The sequence below is a fragment of the Camelus bactrianus genome, chromosome 5 (genome assembly GCF_048773025.1).
Source record: "Camelus bactrianus isolate YW-2024 breed Bactrian camel chromosome 5, ASM4877302v1, whole genome shotgun sequence".
Lineage (NCBI taxonomy): Eukaryota > Metazoa > Chordata > Mammalia > Artiodactyla > Camelidae > Camelus > Camelus bactrianus.
In genome coordinates, this window is record NC_133543.1 from 104,830,132 (window position 1) to 104,851,773 (window position 21,642).

A 21,642-nucleotide genomic window follows, 5' to 3' on the forward strand; every position below is an offset into this window, starting at 1 on the left:
ATCAGCAGCAATTCAGGGCGTGGGGGGCTCTTAAGAAAGGCAAAGACCACCTGGCACCTGGATGGAGCTGGGAGCTGAGGGGGAACAATGGGAGGGGCCTGGATGCCAGAAGGCGGAGGAATTGCAGGAGTGCAGGGATTTATGGGCGTGCACCCCAGACCTGTAAATGGCAGCCCGCTGGAGGAAAAACTGGGGTGTGGGGTCTTGATCACATAACTTTAGGGAAGTTCTTGAGACTCTCACTGGGAGGGCCCCAGTGAACTCGGGAACGCTGAGCATTCAAAAACCCTGAGATGAATGAAGCTTTCTAACTCTGTTCTTGTTTAATCCAGCCTCTCCCAACTTCTTTTGGCAGTTCAACCCCACGTGACTCCCACCTCCCCACAAGCACACTCTGCGGAAGCCCTCACACCAGTTTGGAAGATCTGGGCTAAGCCACAGAGACCCGTCTCTAGCTCGACACAATTTCTTATCAATGTGAGGTCACTGGAAATGACAGGAATTCTGGCTGGCCCAGGACAGTCACCACGCCAGGTCCATAAAGGAGCTAGATGCCCATCTTCCCGGTGGCACAGGAGAGGAGAGTGGTGCCCCCTGGGAACAAGCAGCTTCCCAAACCAAACTGGATCAAAAAGGACACCCTGAGAGACAACATCCTGGCTGGAGTCAGTCCCCCGAGCAGCCACCCTCCTCCAGCCTCAGGAAGACAGACGGCCAAGCCAGGCATCCACCAGCCACCTCCCTGCCCAGCCACAGCCAGGAGACCCCCGGGACAGAACTGACACCTGTGATCTAAGCCAGGCCATAGTCTAAGGGGTGGCCCGGGACACGTCTGCCATGGACGAGCGGGGCTGTCCACCAGGAACGCTTCGGCAACATTCAGAACCCAGTTCTCAGATTCCAAACTCAGAGAAAGAATTCTCCATTCGAAACCTAAAACCAAATTAAAGGAGGAACTGCTGTCCACAGCTTTCAAAGCAGAGCCGGTGGGGCTGTGAGGGAGGGGCAGAGGCGAGGCCGCACTGGGAGGAAAGGCAGGCGTTGGGGCGTGTGCATGCTGGCTGCCTGCAGGCGAGGGCGTCGTCACAGAAAACTAGCAGGGTACTCAGACACTTCTCATCTGCAACTTTTTCTCTGAAGGTGAGACAGCGTTTTTGGCTTGCTGGACCATGTGGTCACTGTGGCAACTGCTCAACTCTACAATCGTAGCAGAAGTGTAGCCACAGATGTGAGACTGAGCAAGCAGGCTGTGTTCCGATGAAACTTTATTTACAAAAGCAGGCAGAGCCAAGCTGGCCAACGGGCCACACTTGGCTAACCCCTGGTCTGTGAGGCCACCGGGCTCGGGCCTTATGCAGACAAAGCCGCTCCCTGGATGACACGTCACACCAAGGCACCAAAGGCCTCAAGGGTTTCATGGAAGCACTACACAAACCCCACGCGGAAAGCCGAGGCAGCACCTCTACCGAGTGCAGCAAGGGCTTGTCCCTCAGAGCCCAAGTGCGACAGGGAGGGACAACAGGGGCGGACGAGATGGGACACTGTCTGAGGGTCCTTCTAGCTACAATTCAGGCAACACTGCTTCAGGAACCAGGCGGTGAGCACGGCCTTTCCCTCCAGTTCCGTGCCACCTTGGCACACGCGCTCTCCAGCACGCTTCTGAACCGCGCCAGCTTCTCCCGGCAAACGACGGTGAGACCAAAGAAGCCGGCCCCCACCTCGCACCATGGGGAGCACTTCACCGCCGAGCCAAACTGGACACGCCATGCGTCCTCCGCTGACTCTGCCCGAGTCGGCACCACAGCCACGGAAAGGGCTTCTTCCTTTCACCGCTTATAAAAAAATTTTTGCAGAGTTATATTTTAGGCTTTTTATTTTTATTAAAGTTTTGTGTGCATATGTCTGTGTATTACACATTTTGTCATTTTCAGAAAGGAGAAAAGTCACTTCAAGAAGTCTCTACTGTACTCCAGAAGGCTCCCAGCCTCCAGGCCCACCTGGAGAAGGCGGCTGAGCTCAGTCAAGGGGCTCCGGCAGCAGGAGACCCAAGAAAGCCACACATGAAGCACGTGCTGCTGACGGCTGCTGTGGCGCTGGGGCCCGTCGCCGTGGCCCACGCAAGCTACAGCGCCACGAGCAAACGGCAAGGTCGAGTGATGTCACTGGAAGGGGGGATGAAACTCCACCACCACGTGAGGAACCTCAGTCCCTCAGCCACGAGGCAAACGTGGCGTGTTCCAGTTTCTAGCCTAGAAGCCTCTGTTTCTCCGAAAAACAGTCTACTGAATCCTGAGCTGGGTGCTGTCTCGTCTTATGACTGACATATCACGATGTTTTATAAATTATACGTGTAGTAAAAAGACTTCCTGATGCTGAAGGAATACGATTCACCCTTGAAACACTGCAAATGAGCCGCTGCTGTTTTCCTGTGGCTCCTTCTTAAAACCCTAATGTCCTCCTTGGAAACACTCAAAAGTCCACCCAAAGAAATCAGCAGCGACGGAATCAGAAAACCGTCAGGGGCACACGCATTTCTGTGTCGAAATGAAAGGGGCAACCATGAGTTGTCAAGTTAGCCATGTGCTTAACGAAACATGGATCAACTGACCATGCAATGGAGCCTAGATTTAGGATTCTGTTAATCCTGACTGAGCACAAGAATAACATCCTACGTTCCAGGCAAACTGCAGGTCACTTGGATGCCACAAAATTCAAGAGTAAATGAAAACTGAAACGTCTTCACTTTCAAACGATCCTGCCCGTGACTAAGAAAGACAATGAAGACAAAACTCCCTTTTCCCCATTGTGTGCGGGCTGTCCCAGGTGCAGTTGAGGAAAGCCACAAGGCACCCTGCTGCTCACCCACCAGCCACCCCAACAGGCAAGGGCTCCATGTCAGCCAGCCTCCAGCAGCTCTCCTCAGCGGGCAGTCCTCCGGCTGGAGAACTACTGCCACCGACGTCTGATACCAATGGGGAGGGACTCACCACACTACCTTCCTAAAAAATGTCTTCCTCTTTGCAGCCACGCTTGAATGTGAGCTGGAGGAAGCAAAAGCGTCCACGGCTTAGCCTACAGCTCAGGGCAGAGTCCCCGCAGCAAACAAGCTCCAAACTGCCAACACATCGGTACCGAGGGGCAAGGAACTCCTAGAAGTCAGCTACTTACTCTGCTTTCCAATAAAAGAAATACCACAAACATAAGCCCCTTTAAAATCCCCAGTTCTCACGGGTCCGTGCAGCGCCCTGGGCTGGAGCAGGCCTCAGAGCGGGTTCCAGGCCACCTACCCCTGCGGCAGGCTGCCCTGACTGCCGGCGTGCAACGGCAGCCCTGGCCCAACCCACTGGACCCCAGCTACGCTCCGGCCCTAACAGCGTTGCTAGATGTTCCCTGGGGTCAAGATCACCCGCAGGTGAGAACTGCTGCCCGACAGGGTTCTTACGTGGTCCCTGAGGGAAAACATGGCCAAGCACAGGGAGGCTCACGTAGTCGTTAAAATGCTGCAAAGACCCGAGTTTGGAGCACATCACCAAAAATGTTTTCTGCACCATCAATCCTGTGCCAGTTCTCCGTAAGGAGGGAATTCCCAGAATGTTCTAGGATGCACTCAGCCTCCCACCTCTCACAGAGCTCATGCCATCAGGGCTGGACCTCTACCTCAGAGATGACCCCCAGCTTACATCAAATTCCATTCGCTGACCCCAACTCTTCAAACTGCTCCTCAGATCCACTGGGTTCCCGCAGGGGACAGCCGCCACCCGTGGTGTCATGGCCCTGGCTCCAGGCCCCACCCCACACATGACCCTGTGCAAGCACTCTTGCTCCTCCGGTCTCAGAAGCCCCGGCACCTGTACTGCGGGCGGGGAGACCACCCAACAGGCCTGCTCCAGGCCCCTTCCTGCTCGGGCACGCTCCAGGTCAGCATCCCTGGCTGCCGGAGACTTCGGGCCTGGATGTGACCCCTAGGCATGAGCTGGAACAAGAGCAAATTCCCCAGAGGTCATAGTCGGAGCCTGTTCTCCACAAAGATTAAGCAGGGCCCCAGCGCTCTGCTGGTATTAAGCTGCACAGAACAGAACCATACGTCACTAACCAACCTCCTCACTCTGCTGTACTCGGAATGCGGTTATGAAGCAGTAAGATACTTCTGATACTTAAAAATGCGAGTATTTTTGTGGAACACGTGCTACTTGTTTTCATGAAATAAAGTGCTGTGATATACGAAACCCTCACTGCCTCCTCACAGTTTTGTCTTTATCACTAGAAATACAAATTGACGCTTGAACCAGAAGAACCCTTGTCGCCCGCACTGTCTCAGAATCATCTCAACACAGGTGACAGAGAAAAAACAAATGTTGAAGTTTTGAGTCCCTTTGATTTTAAGAGCTCAAAGTCAGTCTTTTATCCCAAGATGGAACAGGGGCCTCCCCACAGAAACCCGACAGCAGGTCAAACTGACGCATCTGCTATTTAGTTGGCCTGTCTCCTTCTCAGGTTATTTCCAATAACTTTTCATCAAAAGACCACTTTTAGAATGAAAACTAACCCGAGAAGATTTAAGAGAAGATTCAAGTGAAGCTCCCGAAAACTTTGAGAAAATTAAAATACTCTGATGTCTCTGAGCTCTTTTCAGGCCAGTCCTCCCATCACAGCTCCCGCTCCTCGTCCTCCTCCTCCTCCTCGTCCTCCTCTTCCTCCTCGTCCTCTTCCAGACTTTCATCACCAGTCACGTGGCCTGCAGACGCCTCTTCTTCCTCCCGAGCCAAGAGCTTCTTAAAAACCTCAAACTCCTCAGCAGAAGAACGGGCTGTCCTGGCCAGAAACTCAGCTTCTGAAACTCTGAGAATGTCCTTGAGTAAAGGGTTGGGGATCTGCGTCTGCCCCTTCTTATCGGGGGTCTGGTACCGTCCCAGGCGCTCCAGAAACACGTGCCTCTGCCTGGTCTTGGTGATGGAGTATTGCAGGAAATTGGTCCTCACCACATCCGCATGTTTAACCCCCATCCTAAAATAGGCATACTGGAGACACAGATATGGTTAGGAAGCTCAGGTGCAGAAACCTTTTTAGGTTCCTAATCCATAGTAAACGGGAACTGCCCAAAAGCACTCAGAAAGAACGGCCTAGCTAAAGCGGCGGAACGTTCCATGACACCGTGTCTGTACAGTAGCGGACAGCTTCAAAGCACTTTCTATTCACGTGGCGAAAAATGCAGCAGAAAATAAAGGGGCAGGTAAGAGAAATGAAGTTCTGTTTCTCTTCAGACAGGGAAAGGAAAACAGTGAGTATGGGGAAACGGGCAAAAAGTTTATAGAGCATCTGGAGATTCGACCTAAGCCTCATAACTATTTCCAAGGAATGAGGGCGGACAGTGTCACAGTCACGTTCCTAAGACCAACACGCAACACAGGCCTGAAGGTAGGAGGTTTAGCTGCTGTAAAATTAGCCATTTCAAACAGGCCTCTTCTGGACTCTAGCACGGGACTGGAGCATCCGCTGCTAATGGCAGAAAAGCTACAAAAGAGGTACTAACTGCAGCAAAGAAGTGAAAGAACCAGAGCCGAATTCTCTTTGGCTGGTGGGTGCAAAGAGGGGCTCAGCCCTTCACCTCAACTGTCCACCTGCCCTGACGGGTGCGAGCCTTCTCACCCACACAGGTGACCCAGGCCACGCTTGGAGACTTGCTGCGACCACTCTAATCCTCCATCAGCCCTCCTCACCTGGAATTTGTACTCCAGCGCAGTGGGGTCCTCCCGAAGAACACAGGGGCATCTGTGCAAAATCTCAGCCACTTGCTTCACTGTGAAAAGGCACTTCTCCTTGAGAACCCTGACGATGCTGTCAATGTCCTGCTGACGCATGGTGAACACTTCAGGGCAGCAGTGAAGCACCCTCTTCAGTTTCCCTGCAGAACAGAATAAACGGCAAGTACATAACTTCAGGATACTCCAGAAACTCAATGGGCCAGCCACACCCAACTCAAGCCAAGATTTAAAAAACAAACAGGGATCTCCTCCTCCACAGAACGAGTGCCAGCTTCAGACACGTCTTCCCAGAAGCATCACGGAAAGAGGAGGGGCCAGAATGATACGCCCCACAGACCCCCTCTCACTTCTCAGACGCACCAACCCTCCCTCCTGCAGTAAAGAGGATGCCTCTTCCTGGCCTCCCCCCTGAAAGGCACCCACTTCATATTCTAGGTCTCCTCCTGCTTTCCTCACCTAGGAAGAATCTCACAGGGGTTTACTGGGAAGGCCAGACAGTAAGATGGGACAGTAGCTTCCCCCATGCTGGGGCTTTGGGTTCGTGTTTCCTTCTGTAATAAAATAATCACTGAAATGTTCACAACCAACATTCTTAAGACCGAGGAGCCTGAACTCAATGAAAAAGTGTTTACAATGATAATTCACATAACAAGGGGAGGAAGCAGGCCGCACTACCACAGAGACTGGCCTCCTGGTTAGCGGAGTGACCACACACTTTTTTCTAAACTAGGGCACTTTTGAATGAAAGAGGCCCTATTAGTAACTGCTTTAGGATGGCTGGTAGAAACTGAGACTATCTCAGTCAAACTAGGCAACATGGTCTTCCTATTGATAGCTAGGCAGAATTTAGTACCTAAAAACTTAAAACCACTTATTTAAACCGTTAATTAAAATCCTCCTAACAGCTGAGTCAGTCACTGTCTTGCTAAAACATGTCAGGAATGAATTTCAGGAGTTTACACCTGATCTTCGCAGCCTAAGGCCATGCCGAGCGTGCTGACTGCTGATCACAGCACAGAAAGCATTAGGTTTAGCCTCTCAGATTACACTGCAGCAGGTCATCTGCTGAGAGAAACAGCACAACCGTCTTTCGCTTACCTTCTGGAGAAGGAGGCCTGTGGAGATCCTGAGATGGTGGATCCCCAAACCTTTTAACCCCACCCCGACCCAAAAAATATTTTACCAGCACGAGTCAAGAATGAACAAAAAGAATAGTGGAACTCGTCCGGTCAAAGTGGGCAGGGGTCCTTGGAGAACCTCATGAGCCCTCAGCCTCCTTCTCCAGACGGTCCATAAAGAGATCCAATGAACTTCTAGGATCCCTGAGGCCTGAATCAAGTTGGGTGTGGGTGGCTGGCTGGGGGGAATGGCCACTCCACCGGTTTCCCAGGAATCTGGGGAGATCTCCTGTTCCTCAGTAAATCGAGACACCTCGCTGAAATCCAAGTCTTTACAAGGAACTCTGTGAGGCTCTGGCTTTACATCAGACACAAAGCAGCAGGACCACCTCAAGTCAATGTAAACATCAGAGTACACACACGCACACGCACACAAACCAACGTCACATACTGACATCCGCTGTGCACACACCACGTGCCCACCTCCACTCTAGACTGGAGCCCCCACAGGGAACAAACCAGCCAAGAGTCCCCGCCCGTCACCCGACTCCCCCCTCCCCTCCTGCAATGCCCTCCACAGAGGTCACCCCTCTTCCTCACCTCCAAGCCAAATCACATTCCTCTCCAGGACTTTCCCCCAGTAACCTCCCCTAATCCTCCTCCCCTAGGATATTGGTTCCCTAGTTTGGCCTCCTCGGTACTACACATAAAATCTGCACTTCCTCATACCTTCTCCCAGCCCAAGCTTTCGCAGGTAACTGGAGCGCTTCCTCATTTGCATTATAGGCAGTTTCAATAACTGAGGACTTCTCTTCAAGGCCACATACACGGGCTCCGGATTCAGACCCAGGAGTATTAACTCTGAAATGATGTCCAGCAACTGTTGAGGGTGGGTACCTGGTTGTATACTGAGCAGCTCATTAACATGCACTTCACTGAAACCCATGTCCAGAAGGGGGCTGGTGACCTCTCGTTCCACGGCAGTCCTCTGCTTCTCAAGGAGGTGCTGAACAAGCCTCGTCCTGCACTCTGGTTCCTGCACATACTTTCTGGGTTCAGCAAAGGATGAATCTTCAAGGCCCCCTCCACTGGAGGCTGTGGTCAGTTTACGCAAAAGAAAAGCAGCTGTCCTTTTCTGTTCTCCAAGATGAGGAGTCCGCCTAGCAACGAGGGCCCAGGTGAGGGGGATCAGGCGGTGCCAGTCAAAGACCTATGAGACACAGCCCCCAAAGGGAATTAATTCCTCTTTACCCCCAATGTAACAGACATCACAGGATTTTTGAGCCAGGGTATTTAGTGCCTTGGTTGCACACAAACGTAACAGTTTTTATAAGCAATCTGCAAAGCCATATTTGGACTTAAAAAGCCTGCAGAGAAGAAAGTTCACACACACAGAGCAAAGCATTGCAAGGGCACAGAGGTTAGCTCTGGCTGCTGTAACTGCGGAGTCGGGGCAAGGAGGGATGGGGAGACTGATTTCAAGGCCACCAGGTAAAGTCCACCAGGGGGAGAGGGTGTCTCTCCCTCCACCCTATACGGCTCAGTGCTGGGGGGCCTGAAACCTGACAGACTGACAAGTAAAGTTCATTTATACGGGGGCTCACAAAAGAGGCAGCTCCCTAAACGGTTAGAGTTAGGGGCCAGCGTAACGGGGAGAGGGAGGGGAAGAAAAGGCTTCTACGGGTGGGTTTCTAGGGGAACAGGACCAGGTCTGCGGTGTTCATGCAGATGCAAGCGTCTTTCTCTTTTTTCCCCGCGCGGCCATAAAACTCGCCAGGCACTCTCACTCCCGGAAGTTTCTGCTTTTAGTGAGACACGGGAAGCTCCAGGAAAGCTGCTTTCTGTAGCTGCTGAATCTCCAATGTCTCTAGTTTAAAACAATTTTCGTGCCAACTCTGGAGACCGGAGTTGGTACCCACATCCGAAAAATCTGGACCTCATACTAGTCTCCAGATTCACGTACTTAAATTCATTCCACAGAAAGAATCCCGTTAGCCAGTCAGCGAACTGCACAGAACGCCGTTTACCTCAGGACTTCTCAGAGACGCGGGCCGGCGCGTACCAGGCCGGGCGCCCCGCGCCCAGGCTCGCAGCACCCTTCGCGTCCCGTGCCCAGCCCCTCCCAGCCCCGTCCGCCGTCGCAGCGCCCTCGGTCAGCCAAGCCCACCCGCTCGCGGCTCGCGGCGCCCCGTGCGGCCCTGGCCCTGCCGCAGCCGCTCCCTCCGCCGCTTCCACCCGGGGCTGCGCCCAGCGCGCGGCGGGGCAAGCGGGCTAACGCCGCACTGACGGAGCAGAGCGCGCCGCCGGCCCGGCTGCGGCACCAGGTGGTGGAGGCTCGGGTGGGAAGCTGCCTCTGCGACCGGCGAGGGGCCCTGGCGCGCGGCGCCACCTCACCTGCCGACCGACGACCGCCATGGCGCCGAGTCGGCGGCCCCGCCTCTGACGCCGGAAGCGGGGCTCTCCCGGTCCGCCGCTTCCGGCCTCCCCCTCGCCGGCGTGAGTGCGCGGGAAGCGCGTTCCGCACCGCCCGCCTCCGCACGGGGCCGACGTGGGTCGGTTGCCCGGGGCCTCGCGCCGCAGCCTGCCGCTGCCCCCTCGCCCCGGGGGCCCGAGGCCGCGGCTCCTCTGCTTGGTGCCTGCGCTGCCCGGCTTCCCTGCTCTCTGGAGCTCCTGGCCGGGAGCAGCGGCGGGGTGGACTCCAGCCTTGGAGGAGGCCGGCGCTCCCCGGTTCGACAGCAGCTTCACCGCAGAAGGCGAGCTCCTCCCACAGCAGCTTCACTCGGAGGGACAGGGCATCTGAGTAAAATGGAGCCCGTCCAGATAGTTACTTCAGATTTTGTGTGAAGGTCTGTATGCAACATGAATATTGATGACAAACTGAAACTACAACGGAATAATCGGTCCGGGCATAGAAAATACAGTCCAGTGGCCTTTGAGGACCTGGTCTCAGCCTCTGCACTGAGACCTTGAACTTCCTGTGATCTGTACTGGACCCAAGGCGCGGCCACCTGCCAGCTGCAACCTGGTGGTCTCGAAGTCCACCCCTTGTAACCATGCGCCGTTTCAGACCCCAACCAGTCCTTACTTAACCAGCACCCTTACTTCTTGCCAGCTCCAGTTTTAATTCCTGATGAACAACTCATCTAATGAACAGCGGCCTTACAGTTTTTGCCTTATAAACTTGCCACATTTTGTCATCCAGCAGAACATAATTCAAGCGCTTCTTGAATCAGTGTCTCCCGGGCTGCAGTCCTAACAAACCCAAATAAACACCCTTTTACATCAATCGGGTCTGTTTCTAAAACTGATTAACAAGACTGAGGGGGGTCTCTGTCTGTCTCTTACGCTCTAGAAGTGTTTAAACTATCCAGAAGAACTCCAGAAGTCCTCCCAACTCAGGAGTCTGGTTTCCTCTTGGGATGAAATCCAGTGGTTGTATTCATTCTTAAATTTTGCATCTAGATTTGTGTAATAGTTCAGATACAGAGCCTAGACATCTTTCAAAAGGGGATGGTGGTGAAAAAGAATAAAAAGCTGCCTAAATTCCATCACTCGTAAACCCAAACCTTAATTTGTAAAGATCTCTTCTTGTTTTATCTACTTGTTTCTGAGCTGAGAAAAAGGACTTGATTCTTGCACGGATACAATTTATATAATACCTGCCCTGTGCCAGGCACTGGATGGGGTGCTAAAGTGTATTTTTTTTTTTTTTTTTTTACCAAAGAATTATATCAAAGAAAAGGAAGGTTGTAAACTGTGTGGAACCAAAGAATTGGTTTTGTTGTTTGGGTTTTTCACTCTAATTTTCTTCTTAAAACATCCAGCTGTCAGTACCTCAAAACAAATTATGTGAATGCTTTTACACCCGAAGTCTAAGAAAATCTCGTGTGCCACCCCTACTCCCTGGAAGGAATCACAGAACCTAAACAGGTATCCAGCTCTAGAAATAGGAGTGGCAGGGACACAGGGATTACTCTAAAAAGCCACCAGCATCTTCAGAGCCCTATGAAAACTTTGCTCTCTGGAATCACACTTGGAACACGGAAAGGAAAATCTGTCATCCTTAGCCTTAAATTTTTTCTATCTGGATTCTTTCTACAAAGAATACTCTCAAAGTATCAGACCTTCTACCACCATCAGGTCAGATAAGTTTTAATTATTTTTTCTTATAAAGAAGTAACAATTCTTGGAGACCTAGGATTTGCATTTTCAGCACATTGCACACCTGACTGAAAAAAATTCTGTAACTTCTAATGTGTTACAAACATCATGAACACTACTAAGAAAAACGTTTGTTTGTTTTCCACTCTTGAAGAGTTCTTAGAACGTCAGAAAACTCATTTGATTCTGAACAGACAATATCACTAACTTCCTACTACACATTTTAAAAAATACACTTTCCAAAGCCCTGCCTTTGCTGTCCCTGACGGACGGAGGAACGGTCTCTCGAGACAGCAGGGAAACTTCGCAGCACTTCCTAAAGTAAGGGGGTGGTGATATCCTGTACCCAAGTAGTTGAGAATAAAATCAACTGTTCTCCGAGCATTCTAAAATATTTAGACAGTTTAATGCTTCCTAAATGAACACTAGAAAACAGCACAGGTCGTAGCAGAGGCAGCCTGGCCCCTGGGCATCTTGCAGGAGCTCGGTGCCAAAGCCTGGGAACCTGCAGAAGGTGATGACATGTGGGAAAAGGTGTGGGGGTTCATTCTGGGTTTTGTTTTCTTCCTGCTATTTCAGCAGGAAAACAATGAAAGGTTTCCCTTCCACCGCTAACCACTCCCTCCCCTCCAACACAGCACAGAACAGAGCACTGGCTTTCATGTGCTTGAGCTCGCTGATCCTGCTTCAGGAGGGCGGAACTGGAGCCCAGACAGGAGGAGTATCTGAGTACAAGAGCACTTGGGCCTGAGCAAGAGTGGGGGGCAGTCAGGGCTGGACACCCTACATGGCTGCCAAGGCGGGCCTGGGCTGGCTTGGGGCTTCTGGGAGGGAGTCGTGGGTGGACAGCAGAGCCTAGACAGATGGTGGGCCGGCCCTGGCGAGCTATGCACGGGAGACAGGAAATGCCCGAAACCCCAGACCCTTCTGTCTCCTTAAGCTGAACAAGCTGCAGAGCCCTGGGCCCACCCACAGGAGGGACCCCCAGACTGACCAAGGTTGAACCTCTCTCCAGCTGTGTGTGGGGTAGGGGGAGGAGGGGAGGTGCACAAAGGAAAAATAAAGACACAGAGCGCTTTCCATCCCAGCACTGCAGAAGAATTCATGTGGTCCAAGTCACTGCTGTTTACTAGCAAAATTCCTTTAATCTGGACAACGTTCAAGGAAATAAATTAATGAAACAGTCTGGTCATTTGGCTAACCAGTTCTACAATACTGAGTCAAAGGAAACAAAAACATAGGCACATATACACCAAAGTAGAAAGAGAATTAAAAACTTCTTTTATGCCTTTTGGAAGTTCACAAATTAAAAGCCCTTTGACAGTACAAAACTCAATTAAAAATTAGAAGTTTTTTCAAGGTCATAAAAAAATTAATTCCAGGTCTATTTTATAAACCTAATATAATACTAGCTTTTGTTCTAACATTTATCAAGCTTGCATATGAGTTTTTAGAAGGTGAACTGAGCCTAATTGTTGAGAACTCACTTTCTCTGAACAGAAGGAGCTGAAAATAGTAGGACTTCCTAACTGACTGACGCGGTGCGGCAGGAAGCGGGGTCCGCCTGGCGATCAGGGGCCTGCCCTGGTGCACGGGGCTCTGTGCAGCTCTGGGCCCGAACCGCTGCGCGGGCTCCTGGCCTCCATCTCAAGACCCACAGTGGACAGAATTCTGCTCTCTAGACAAAGAACAACACACCAGGTCATGTGCTAAAGCACTCTGGTTTTCTCTGGAAGAACTCCTAAGAGCAGAAGACATCAGGGGGACGCGGCCGGCAGTGCTCCGGGCTTCTCGGACCCCACTGCAGATTCCACGCCCAGAGCCACCAACAGTAGCCTCGTCTGCCCACTCCGAGCAGCGGGGATGGACACCCTGGGCTGCTGCTGCCCAGCCGTGGGCCCCCGCATCCCCCAACCATCGCCCTCGTTGTCTGCGGCCTCACCAGCCCCTTCAGCCAGCTCAGACCATGGCAGCTGCACTTCTCAAACCCTCTGCCCCCAGCCCCCAACCCCTTCTCCAGGTTACTCCTTGTCGGGGGCTCCCACAGACCTTCACCCACCCTCCAAGGACCCTGGTGGTGTTGAGGGGCCTCTGGAATTTGTTTCACAGGTCACAAGCCAGCTCTAGGCCCTGACACTCATGTCCAGGACAGCATGGAGGGAGCCTCGCCCTCCTCCCCACACCCAGGAAGCAGCCTGGGGTGCGAGGCCCTCGCCTCTCACCTGGCTTGTTCACTCGACACACCTCATCCCAGGTGTACTCAGCAAGGTTCACGGGCTGCGTCACCCAGGGGTCTGCGGCCAGCTTCTCCAAGGTGGTGCGCTGCTCGGGGACAGGCTGCAGCAGCCCCGACATGAGGTTCATGAGATCTGGGGACATAAAGACCCAGCCTATGCATGTGGCCACAAGACTGAAGGTGGGTCCAGGCTGGGGCAAGTGGAGCGCACGTCAAAACTGCAGGCCCTGGGTCTCCCCAACGAGCGCCTCACTGGGCAGGAGGGGGCGCTGGAACCCTTTTCCTAAAGAGCGCTCCAGCTTGGAGCTCAAGATCCCACCTCACTCACTACACCAGTGTGGGGGGTTCCTGGCCTCAGCCTGCTCTGCGGGGCTCGCTGTGCACAGCTGCTGACACGGGGATCACATGACAGGAGAGGCCCAGCCCGTCTCCACAGGAAGGAAGCACGAGCTCTGGGAAGAGCCCCCAGCTTTGAGTCTGGACTCGGGTCCTGTTTCCTTTAACAGTATGGGTGTCACCTCAGCCAGGGCCACTCCGAGCCTCACTGTTCTGAGTGAGTGTCCTGGGAGCCTGGTAAGCGAGTGCGAGGAACAGCCAGTCTGGGAGGAACGGTCTCTCTGGGAGGAATGGTGGGCTGCCAGAGCCACGGGACCACAGAAACCCAGAAGGTTAGCAAAGCTCTCCAAATCTAGGCTGCTCTGGACTGAACTGTGTCCTCTGATCCCGAAACTCACAATGTGCTGGTATTAGAAGGTGGGGCCCTTGGGGGCGATTAGAGCTGGGTGTGGTCCTGAGGGTGGGGCCCCCACAACTGCTTCAGTGCCCTTATCAGAAGAGACACCAGAGAGCTTGCTCCCTCTGTCTACCACGTGAGGACACAGAAAAGGCAGCTGCCGATGTCTGTGGTGTAAGCCCGCAGGCTGTGGTGTCCTGTAGTGGCAGCCTGCACAGACTGAGACACAGGCTTCTAACCTAAACCAAGAACCCAAGGCACAGGCTTGTCTCCTCACTGCTCATGATGGTAAGTGACTACTCTGGAATCACAGGACATGGAGACCAGGAGACCTCGGGGCCCTGGGGTCCAGCATCCTACCCTACTCCTGGCCAGCTCCCTGGCGTTCCTCCAGGGGCAAGTCATGAGGGGCCCACTCCAGGCCTGCCTTCCGGCTTGGTCCTCACCGCAGATGCAAACCGCCAGTCATGGCCCCGCAGGGAGCCAGCTCACAGGGCTTGAGGTGCTAGCCTGCCAGGCTTCCACAGGAGCGGCTGGGGGTCAAGTCCATCCATCACCCCCCTCCCTGAAGGTGATCTTAGTCACTGGCACGGCCACGTTTCATGTCTGTCCCTCAGAAGGGGGCCCCTATGGTCCAAAGGGAGAGACTCCCCTAAATTAAAGGTGTGTCGTAAGGTTTTAAATCACATCCAGGTTATTCTCATGGTGGATCAGAGTCTGACAGGAATGGAAGAGAGAGGGCGCCAGTCACCAGCATGGACGAAGGGGTGCTGCTCCGGAAGGCAGGGCGTAAGAGCAACACTGCGGCCGTCCACCCGCTGCCCGGCCCGAGCTCACCTTCTGACACCAGGTACGGGGGGTTGATGGCAGCCTCCATGGTCTCCTCCAGCTCGCAGAAGGGGTTCTCCTCAAAGATCAGCGTGTATAGCGTGACGCCCATGGACCACATCTCCAGCTCCGGCCCCTTGTAACTGCGAGGAGGGAGAGGAAGCACTCGGGGGTGCGGACCAGCCCCGCTTATGAGCCCCAGACCCCACAGGTCACCTGAGGGCAGCTCCCAGCGAGAAGGGCTGCATCCTTGCCCACGTCCTCAGGAGCCTGTGTGTCCGCCCACAGCCAGGCACCGAGGCAGGAGAGGGAAAGCAAAGCCCCACACGCAGGCAGGCGCTGACAGAAGTCAGAAGACAGTGCACAAGGCACGCAGAGCATGTCCCCCTGGGGGGCTTCCTGGAGGAGGTGGAGAGAGGACCTGGGAGAGCGGGCGAGTGCCAGGCCCTCAGGAGCTCAGCTCACCAGGTGGCTTCAGGGCAGGGCGGGTGCCCTTCAGAAGGGTGTGGAGGGTGATCATGGGGAGACACCCTCAAGGGCTTGGTGAGGCAACAGCAGCAGAAAGAGAATGGAGCAAGAGGGCAGGCATGGAGGGAGGGAGCGGGGCGGCTGGGGAGGCATCGCCCCTGGTGCACTGCCTCGGGGTCCGCACCCACCTCCCGGCTGCTGTCTACTGGGCACTGGCCAGGCTCCACATGGCTCAGCCCTGGGCCTCACAGCAAACCGGCAGGGGGGCATCACCCCCACTTCATGCAGAAGAGGCGAGCCTACTGCTGGGCGTGCACGGGAGCCCTGGGCTGCCCCACAGGTGGGCCGCTTGGGTCCAGAGCGCGGGGTGGCCCAGCCTGGAGATGCGGGAGCAGCATCCTCTTGCCAGACCACACACTTAGACACCACTTTAGTGGCTGAGAGGAATCAGTGAGAAGAGAGTCAGCACGACGACCTCTGCCCTCCAGGGGCCACAGAGAGCCTGGCGATCTCAGTCTGGGGAGGGCTGGGCCCCGAGAGAGAAGAGGGGCCAGGGCCACAAGGACAGACCTCACGCCAGCAACGGGGTGCTGGAGCAAGAAAATCAGCTTCGACAGTTTTTGTGTTGTGTCATTTCTGCTCTGCAGAAAGATTTCAAGAGTTTTTTAGGTTAAAGACAAAAGCCCAGTGGAAGAGAACAGCGGTCAGTGAGCTCTTGCTATAACGACCAAACAGTAACTCCCTCAGGCCACAGGCCACACCTCTGCCTCCACGACCCCACGTGAGCCCGGGCGTGGCCGGGGGCCAGGAGAAACCTATTTATAAAGAGGCGGTGGCCAGATGTGCCGCCCCCAGAGCAGAAGGCTGTGAAAATGAAGAGGGAGGACTCGGCCCAAGGATGGGGTGGGATTGAAAACGATGGAGAACCAAAGTCTAGTGGAGGAAGAGGGGCTGGCAAGGAAGGGGGACAGCCGGGCGGTGGCGCTGAGCAGCACGAGGCTGAGCCTCCACGTGCAGAAGCGCCCCACCCAGCGCTCCCCGCGGGGCTTCACTGCCCGGGCTGGGGGTGCAGACAGGCTGTGGACAGGGGACACGCAGTCCACCTCCAACACCAATGACCTGACAGCCGCCATAGGACACTAGCTGAAGTGTCAAGGCAACCAAGTTTTATCTGAAAAGAAACTCCGAGGCTCTTCCTAGACTACACCCCCCACAACTTCCTACCGTCTGCTGGCTCCGGACACCCACAGAAATGAGGGAAAAGGCTTATTTTGTGCTCCCTCCACACCCTGCTGTGGACAAAATGCCCGGGCACTCTGCTCACAGGGGCCCACCCGGCGTGCAGTGGGCTGGGCTAGGCAGAGGGCTTTCAGGGAACTCAGCGCGAATATCCTGCCTTGGAAATGAAGCATGGTTTGAGCAGACACCATGACCAAGGCCCCTGGTAGCATCTCACACTGCTGCTGCAGGGTTTCTCGTGAGCCTGAGGCATGGCCTGGAGGCAGCAGCGACTACAAGCCCACACTCCAGACTCGGACTGCTGGGGTTTAAATGCCGGTCCGTCTGGGTGGCCCCTGTCACTCGGGAACAGGACCAGAGGCTGCAGCACAGAGGCTGCGGCGACAGGCGGTGAAGGCCAACACGACGCTCTGGAGCCTCTCTAACCACAGGCCTCCTGGAGAGACACCCCAACACCACCTCTCTAAAGTAGGTGTAGGGGACACTGGGAAATACCTCTGTCTGGACCTGACTGAAGTCCACTTCACTTGGTTTATATGCAGACAAGACAGAAACCCCCACATGCGTAGCAGGACACGCTGAGAAACTGAGGCCCAGCAGCAGCTGAGCAGCAATCAGCGTCCTGTCCCTCCCACGTGCCCTGAGACCAGGCCCTACCCAGGCCGGGACCCTGCAGCTTGCGGGCTTCTCAACCAGGCCCCGAGCTGGGCCCTGGTATGGCCCGCCCAACAACATTTTATCTGAACAGATTATTATTTCTGTCATCAAAATAAATAAACCAATGGAAAAAAATCCTCTTCACTTACTTGAAGATGACCAAGTTTGGGGACTCTTTTATCTTTCTCTTAACTTTTAATTATATAAAACCCCAAACATAGAAGCTAAGAACACAATACAACGGACCCCTGTGTCCACCACCCAGCCTCCCCTGAACAGTCAGTCTTCCTTTGCCAGCCTGCCTGCCCACTTGTTCTCCAAAACATACTTTATCACCCAGCACCCTCATCCGTCACCAAGAGACACAAACGGAGACCATCTTTCCACCTACAGTCCAAGCGATCGCAGGGCCCCGAGGGCAGGGGAGACAGGCTGCAGTGCGGTACATACGGGTTTCCCAGGAGAACCTCGGGTGCGCAGTACTCGATGGTCCCACAGAAGGTGTAGAAGAGCCTGCCCGTGTCCAGGTAGGCGGCCGAGCCGAAGTCTATGAGCTTGATGGAGAAGTCCTCAGCGATGACGACATTCTCGTCCTTGATATCCCGGTGGAGGACGCTCTGCGAGTGCAGGTAGCCCACCGCTGACACCAGCTGAAACCCGGAGGCCCCAGGGGCTTTTTAAAAGCAACTCGAGTAAAACAGGCTATTCAATTAAGGATTAACAAGGAAAAACAACAACAAAGAAAAAGAAAGTTCTCTAACTCAGCACATGGGTGACAGGAGAGGCCCCGGCTGCTGCAGACACCACCCAAGCAGGAGGCAGAGCAGTCCCGGGCATGCTCCCCACGGCCGCATGGCTACCAGGCAGCAACACCAATATGTGACTCTTCCCTTCAGTCTCTATTCACCGTTACTATCATGACAAGGTCACTGGGGGCAGGCCTCCTGCTCTCTGCACACCCCCTGCTCAACCACTGACCCTCTGGACCGACCGGCCTGCACACATGCCCCCACCCCAGTCTTCAGATCAGAACATCTCCACCAGACAGTTTATCAAAGGGGCAGCGAGGGGCCTGCCCCTCTGCTGGTTTCCCTGGTAACTGATGAGCCAACCTGGCGCCAGTTCCCCCTGTAACTGGTAACCTGCCCCTCCCCCCCGGAGCGAAGCCGGTCACCATGTCCCGCGCGCCGTCTGCTGCACAGGCTGGGATGTCGCTCCAGGACCTTGCTTCAGACGTGTAAGCACCCCCATCCACTCAACCACTGATGTCTCTGTCACTGGCTCTGGGCTTGAAGCTGGGTGAGTCCAGGCCTTGCAGGCCTGTGGGGTGCAGCCCCACAGACGCTTAATGGACAGTCTACCCTCTTGGCAACTGTTTAAGGATACCATACAGACCGTGCTGTGCGGCAGATCGCGAAGACCTATTTATCCTGCATCACTGAAGCTTTGTGCCCTTTCACTGACGCCCCAGAGAAGCCCATGAATTTAAGTTATGTCTGCTGCTACCAAGGAGACCGCCCCAGCAGACATTCACGCCCCGTGTGACACACAGGATGACTGTCTTGGGAGGAAAGACAGACCACACACAGTAGAAGCCACAGACACACTGTGGGCACTTTAATGCGTGTGTGTTGGGCATTAAGCGGGAGGGGTCCTAGAGAAGGCCTGAGTCCGCCACCTTTGGTTCACAGGGAGGAAGGTGATTTGCCTGGAGTTCATGTGGCAACTTCAAGTGGAGCTAGGAGCAGAAGCCACGTCTCCAAACCCCTATTAAAGACTCTGGCAGCTTCTCAAAGACCAGCACTGGGTGCCAGCCAAGCTCTCCCCAGCATGTGCGGGATCCTCAACAACATGGACTTAAAGTCACTCCACAGGAAATGGCTTCACATCAACAAGCCAAGTGTGCTAGCGTCCACTGTGAAAGGGGAAGCTACCAGAACACACCGAGCACACCGCCGTGTGCCTGCCCGGCACAGGTGGTGAAAGACGGCAACAAGAGCAGCGTCTCTGTTAAGAATGAGCAAGACTCGGTCAAGCTCTGACTGCATTTGCACTATGGACACCAGCCGGGCCAATCGACAGACTCCACAGGCGCCAGGCGGCCACTGAGTTCATCAGAGACGACTCTGCATTTATGGACGAGTGTCTCTGAGTCAGAAGCAGTAGTTCGTGTCAGGTAAACAAAGCTGAGTTAACTTCAAATGAACAGGTAAATGTGCATTTATATGCACATATGCACATACAGACATGCCTGCATCCTCACAGACACGTGGGTATGTGCACGTGCACTTGTACACTCGCGTGTGCACAGACACGTGTGCAGAGGTGTGGTTGCACACGTGTACACACACAGACACACATGCACAAGTACACGTCCGGCTCCAGTCAGGAAACAGAAACCACACGTCACTGTAAACATGGGCGTTTCTTCGAGGTTTACTAGACGCAAAGAGCATCAGAACCTGATCCGGAAGAGAAGCTGCTGTCCCTGCAGCCCCCTTGCCCTGACCCCGGTGCCGTTTGCTGGGCAGACCCCTGGATTTGGAGCTGAGGGGCACAACACTGAACACCGGCACTGTGCGTGTTACGTTTATATGCACTCATGTAGTTCCACGAAACTGTGAATCCATGGTTACATATAGCAACACGTTACACGTTATACAGATTCACAAAGGGGCTATTGATACTTCTCGAGAAAATTACAAAGTATTGAACACTACGATCACCTACGTCAGCAGCTTTTAACAAGTGGCTCCTAAGGTCATGTCATTAGACGCTGTTTGCCACGGAGATTTCAGAGACAAATCTCTGCCATGAAATAAAGTGGATGCACGTGCAGTCTTCCACCGTAGGAAGAGGGAGAGGTGATGTTTGGGCAGAACCATGGTGCCCAAAACTTACAAGCACGTGCCTCACAAATTTAATTTCAGGAATCCAGTAACTTCAGGAAGTTTACAGCTTTGAGGAAGAAATGTCCATTTTTGGAAGCTGTCATTAGAAATCAAGTCAGCTCCCAGAAAAAAAGTGCCAACCCCTTCCAGGTGTCTCACATTTTGTCCGGGAGCTAGGAATAGTCTAGAATGGAACCATCACGTTCTTAAAACGGAAACAAGAATTACTGTCCCCCACCACCCAATTTCTCTCTCGCAGGACACTTTTCTAGTTGCTGATGAAATAGTAAGTGGACTAAGATGAGACATGAACAGACACAAAAGAGACCAAGACGAGTACTCACTGTCAGCTGAGACTCCCAGAATCTCTTTGCTGATTAATTAACTGAGCCGCCCCTGTTAATTAAGCACTGACTATGTGCTGGATAGCATGCCGGACAAGGGCCCTGGGGTCACCTCTGACTTAATTCTAACAGCCTTATAACGCTGGTCCTATAATGATCTCTGCTGCAAAATCAGCAATGATTTCCCAGTGGGGGACAGGACTCAGATCAAATGCACAGTCTCAAAGCCCAGTATGAGAGCCTGTTCGTTCATTTTCAAGATTGCTGTGGACATTATATGGAAACAAACAAACTTCAATCATCACACATCCGTCCCCGGCCATGCCAAGGTGGTATCTGGCCTCCTTCTTCCCTCCAACCTCACTTTTTCTACTTCAGCCACAGAATTCTCTCCTCAAAATATATCTCCCTCAACAAAACCTGAAGGCCAGACCGGCTCACAGAGAGGAGTGAGCATGTACCGATCCCTGCGGCCTCCGGGACCAGGCAGCCCTGGCCCACCCTCCCCGGCCGGCTAGAGCCGGCTCTCACCTGTCGGAAGATGTAGCTTGCCAGGGGTTCGTCCAGGCTGGGATGGCGGTCGATGAAGGCAAAGAGGTCCAGGCCGGAGCCGTGCTTCTCCATCACCAGCTGAAAAAACCCTTGGTTCTCAAATACATCCAACACCTGGAAAGAGACACAGCTGGGTCTGGCCATGCCAAGACCGCCCAGGACCGCACGCTGGAGAACCCACACGTGAGCAAGCTGTCCACCTTGATGATGTTGGCGTGCTCCACCCTGGACAGAATGGCGATCTCCAAAGTAACCCTCCCAAGTTTGGGGTCCTCGACCCAACAGTCCTCCAAAACCTTCTCCTTCTTAATAAACTTCACCACAACCTACAAGGAAAGAAGAGAGGGAGTAGGCACAGCCATTCCCACCATCCCCCCGTGTCCTGTGAACCGGCTGCTTCAGTGGTGGACAGAACCACCACGTGACCTGCCCCCGCTCCCACCCCTGCCGGGCCCCAGGGACGTGCAAGAGGAAACCTAGTCGCGACCCACACAGCAGCGGGAAGCAGGGAGGAACACCGGCCGCTGACCAGAGGCTAGAGCAGACCTGCCATTTCTGTCAAGTGGACGGACAGGAAGGATGGTGGGGCCGCGGCCCCTGATTTCCCCATTCCCCATTCCACCCTGATTTCCTAACCGACTAGTGGACGTCAG

General features: G+C 54.0%; 3 protein-coding genes across 38 annotated transcripts in view; 1 reads left to right on the forward strand and 2 right to left on the reverse strand.

Moving 5' to 3' along the window:
* The window catches only part of SNED1 (sushi, nidogen and EGF like domains 1), a 79,251-nt gene extending 75,025 nt beyond the window's left edge, over positions 1–4,226 (forward strand). For 8 of the 10 annotated variants that reach the window (XM_074364689.1, XM_074364685.1, XM_074364691.1 and 5 more), the window contains one exon: positions 356–4,226. The gene's annotated coding sequence lies outside the window, so the exon portion shown is untranslated. Of the gene's footprint in view, positions 1–332 lie in introns of all 10 variants that reach the window. The other 2 variants (XM_074364686.1, XM_074364688.1) reach the window with 1 other exon arrangement.
* MTERF4 (mitochondrial transcription termination factor 4) overlaps positions 1–9,615 on the reverse strand; it is a 79,707-nt gene extending 70,092 nt beyond the window's left edge. For 3 of the 14 annotated variants that reach the window (XM_074364716.1, XM_074364713.1, XM_074364712.1), the window contains exons 1-3: positions 9,275–9,615; positions 7,610–8,090; positions 5,718–5,902 (exon numbers count right to left, since the gene is read on the reverse strand). In XM_074364716.1, coding sequence (XP_074220817.1) covers positions 5,718–5,902; positions 7,610–8,090; positions 9,275–9,295 — 687 coding nt within the window. In that variant the 5' untranslated portion in view covers positions 9,296–9,615. Of the gene's footprint in view, positions 1–4,355; positions 5,019–5,717; positions 5,903–7,609; positions 8,091–9,274 lie in introns of those variants that run through there. The other 11 variants (XM_074364718.1, XM_074364719.1, XM_074364724.1 and 8 more) reach the window with 9 other exon arrangements.
* A 2,549-nt stretch (positions 9,616–12,164) lies between these two features.
* Positions 12,165–21,642, reverse strand: part of PASK (PAS domain containing serine/threonine kinase) — a 34,351-nt gene continuing 24,873 nt past the window's right edge. For 12 of the 14 annotated variants that reach the window (XM_074364702.1, XM_074364701.1, XM_074364705.1 and 9 more), the window contains 6 exons: positions 21,190–21,315; positions 20,969–21,103; positions 17,653–17,852; positions 14,848–14,981; positions 13,264–13,410; positions 12,165–12,719 (listed from right to left, as the gene is read on the reverse strand). In XM_074364702.1, coding sequence (XP_074220803.1) covers positions 12,613–12,719; positions 13,264–13,410; positions 14,848–14,981; positions 17,653–17,852; positions 20,969–21,103; positions 21,190–21,315 — 849 coding nt within the window. In that variant the 3' untranslated portion in view covers positions 12,165–12,612. Of the gene's footprint in view, positions 12,720–13,263; positions 13,411–14,847; positions 14,982–17,652; positions 17,853–20,968; positions 21,104–21,189; positions 21,316–21,642 lie in introns of those variants that run through there. The other 2 variants (XM_074364699.1, XR_012507248.1) reach the window with 2 other exon arrangements.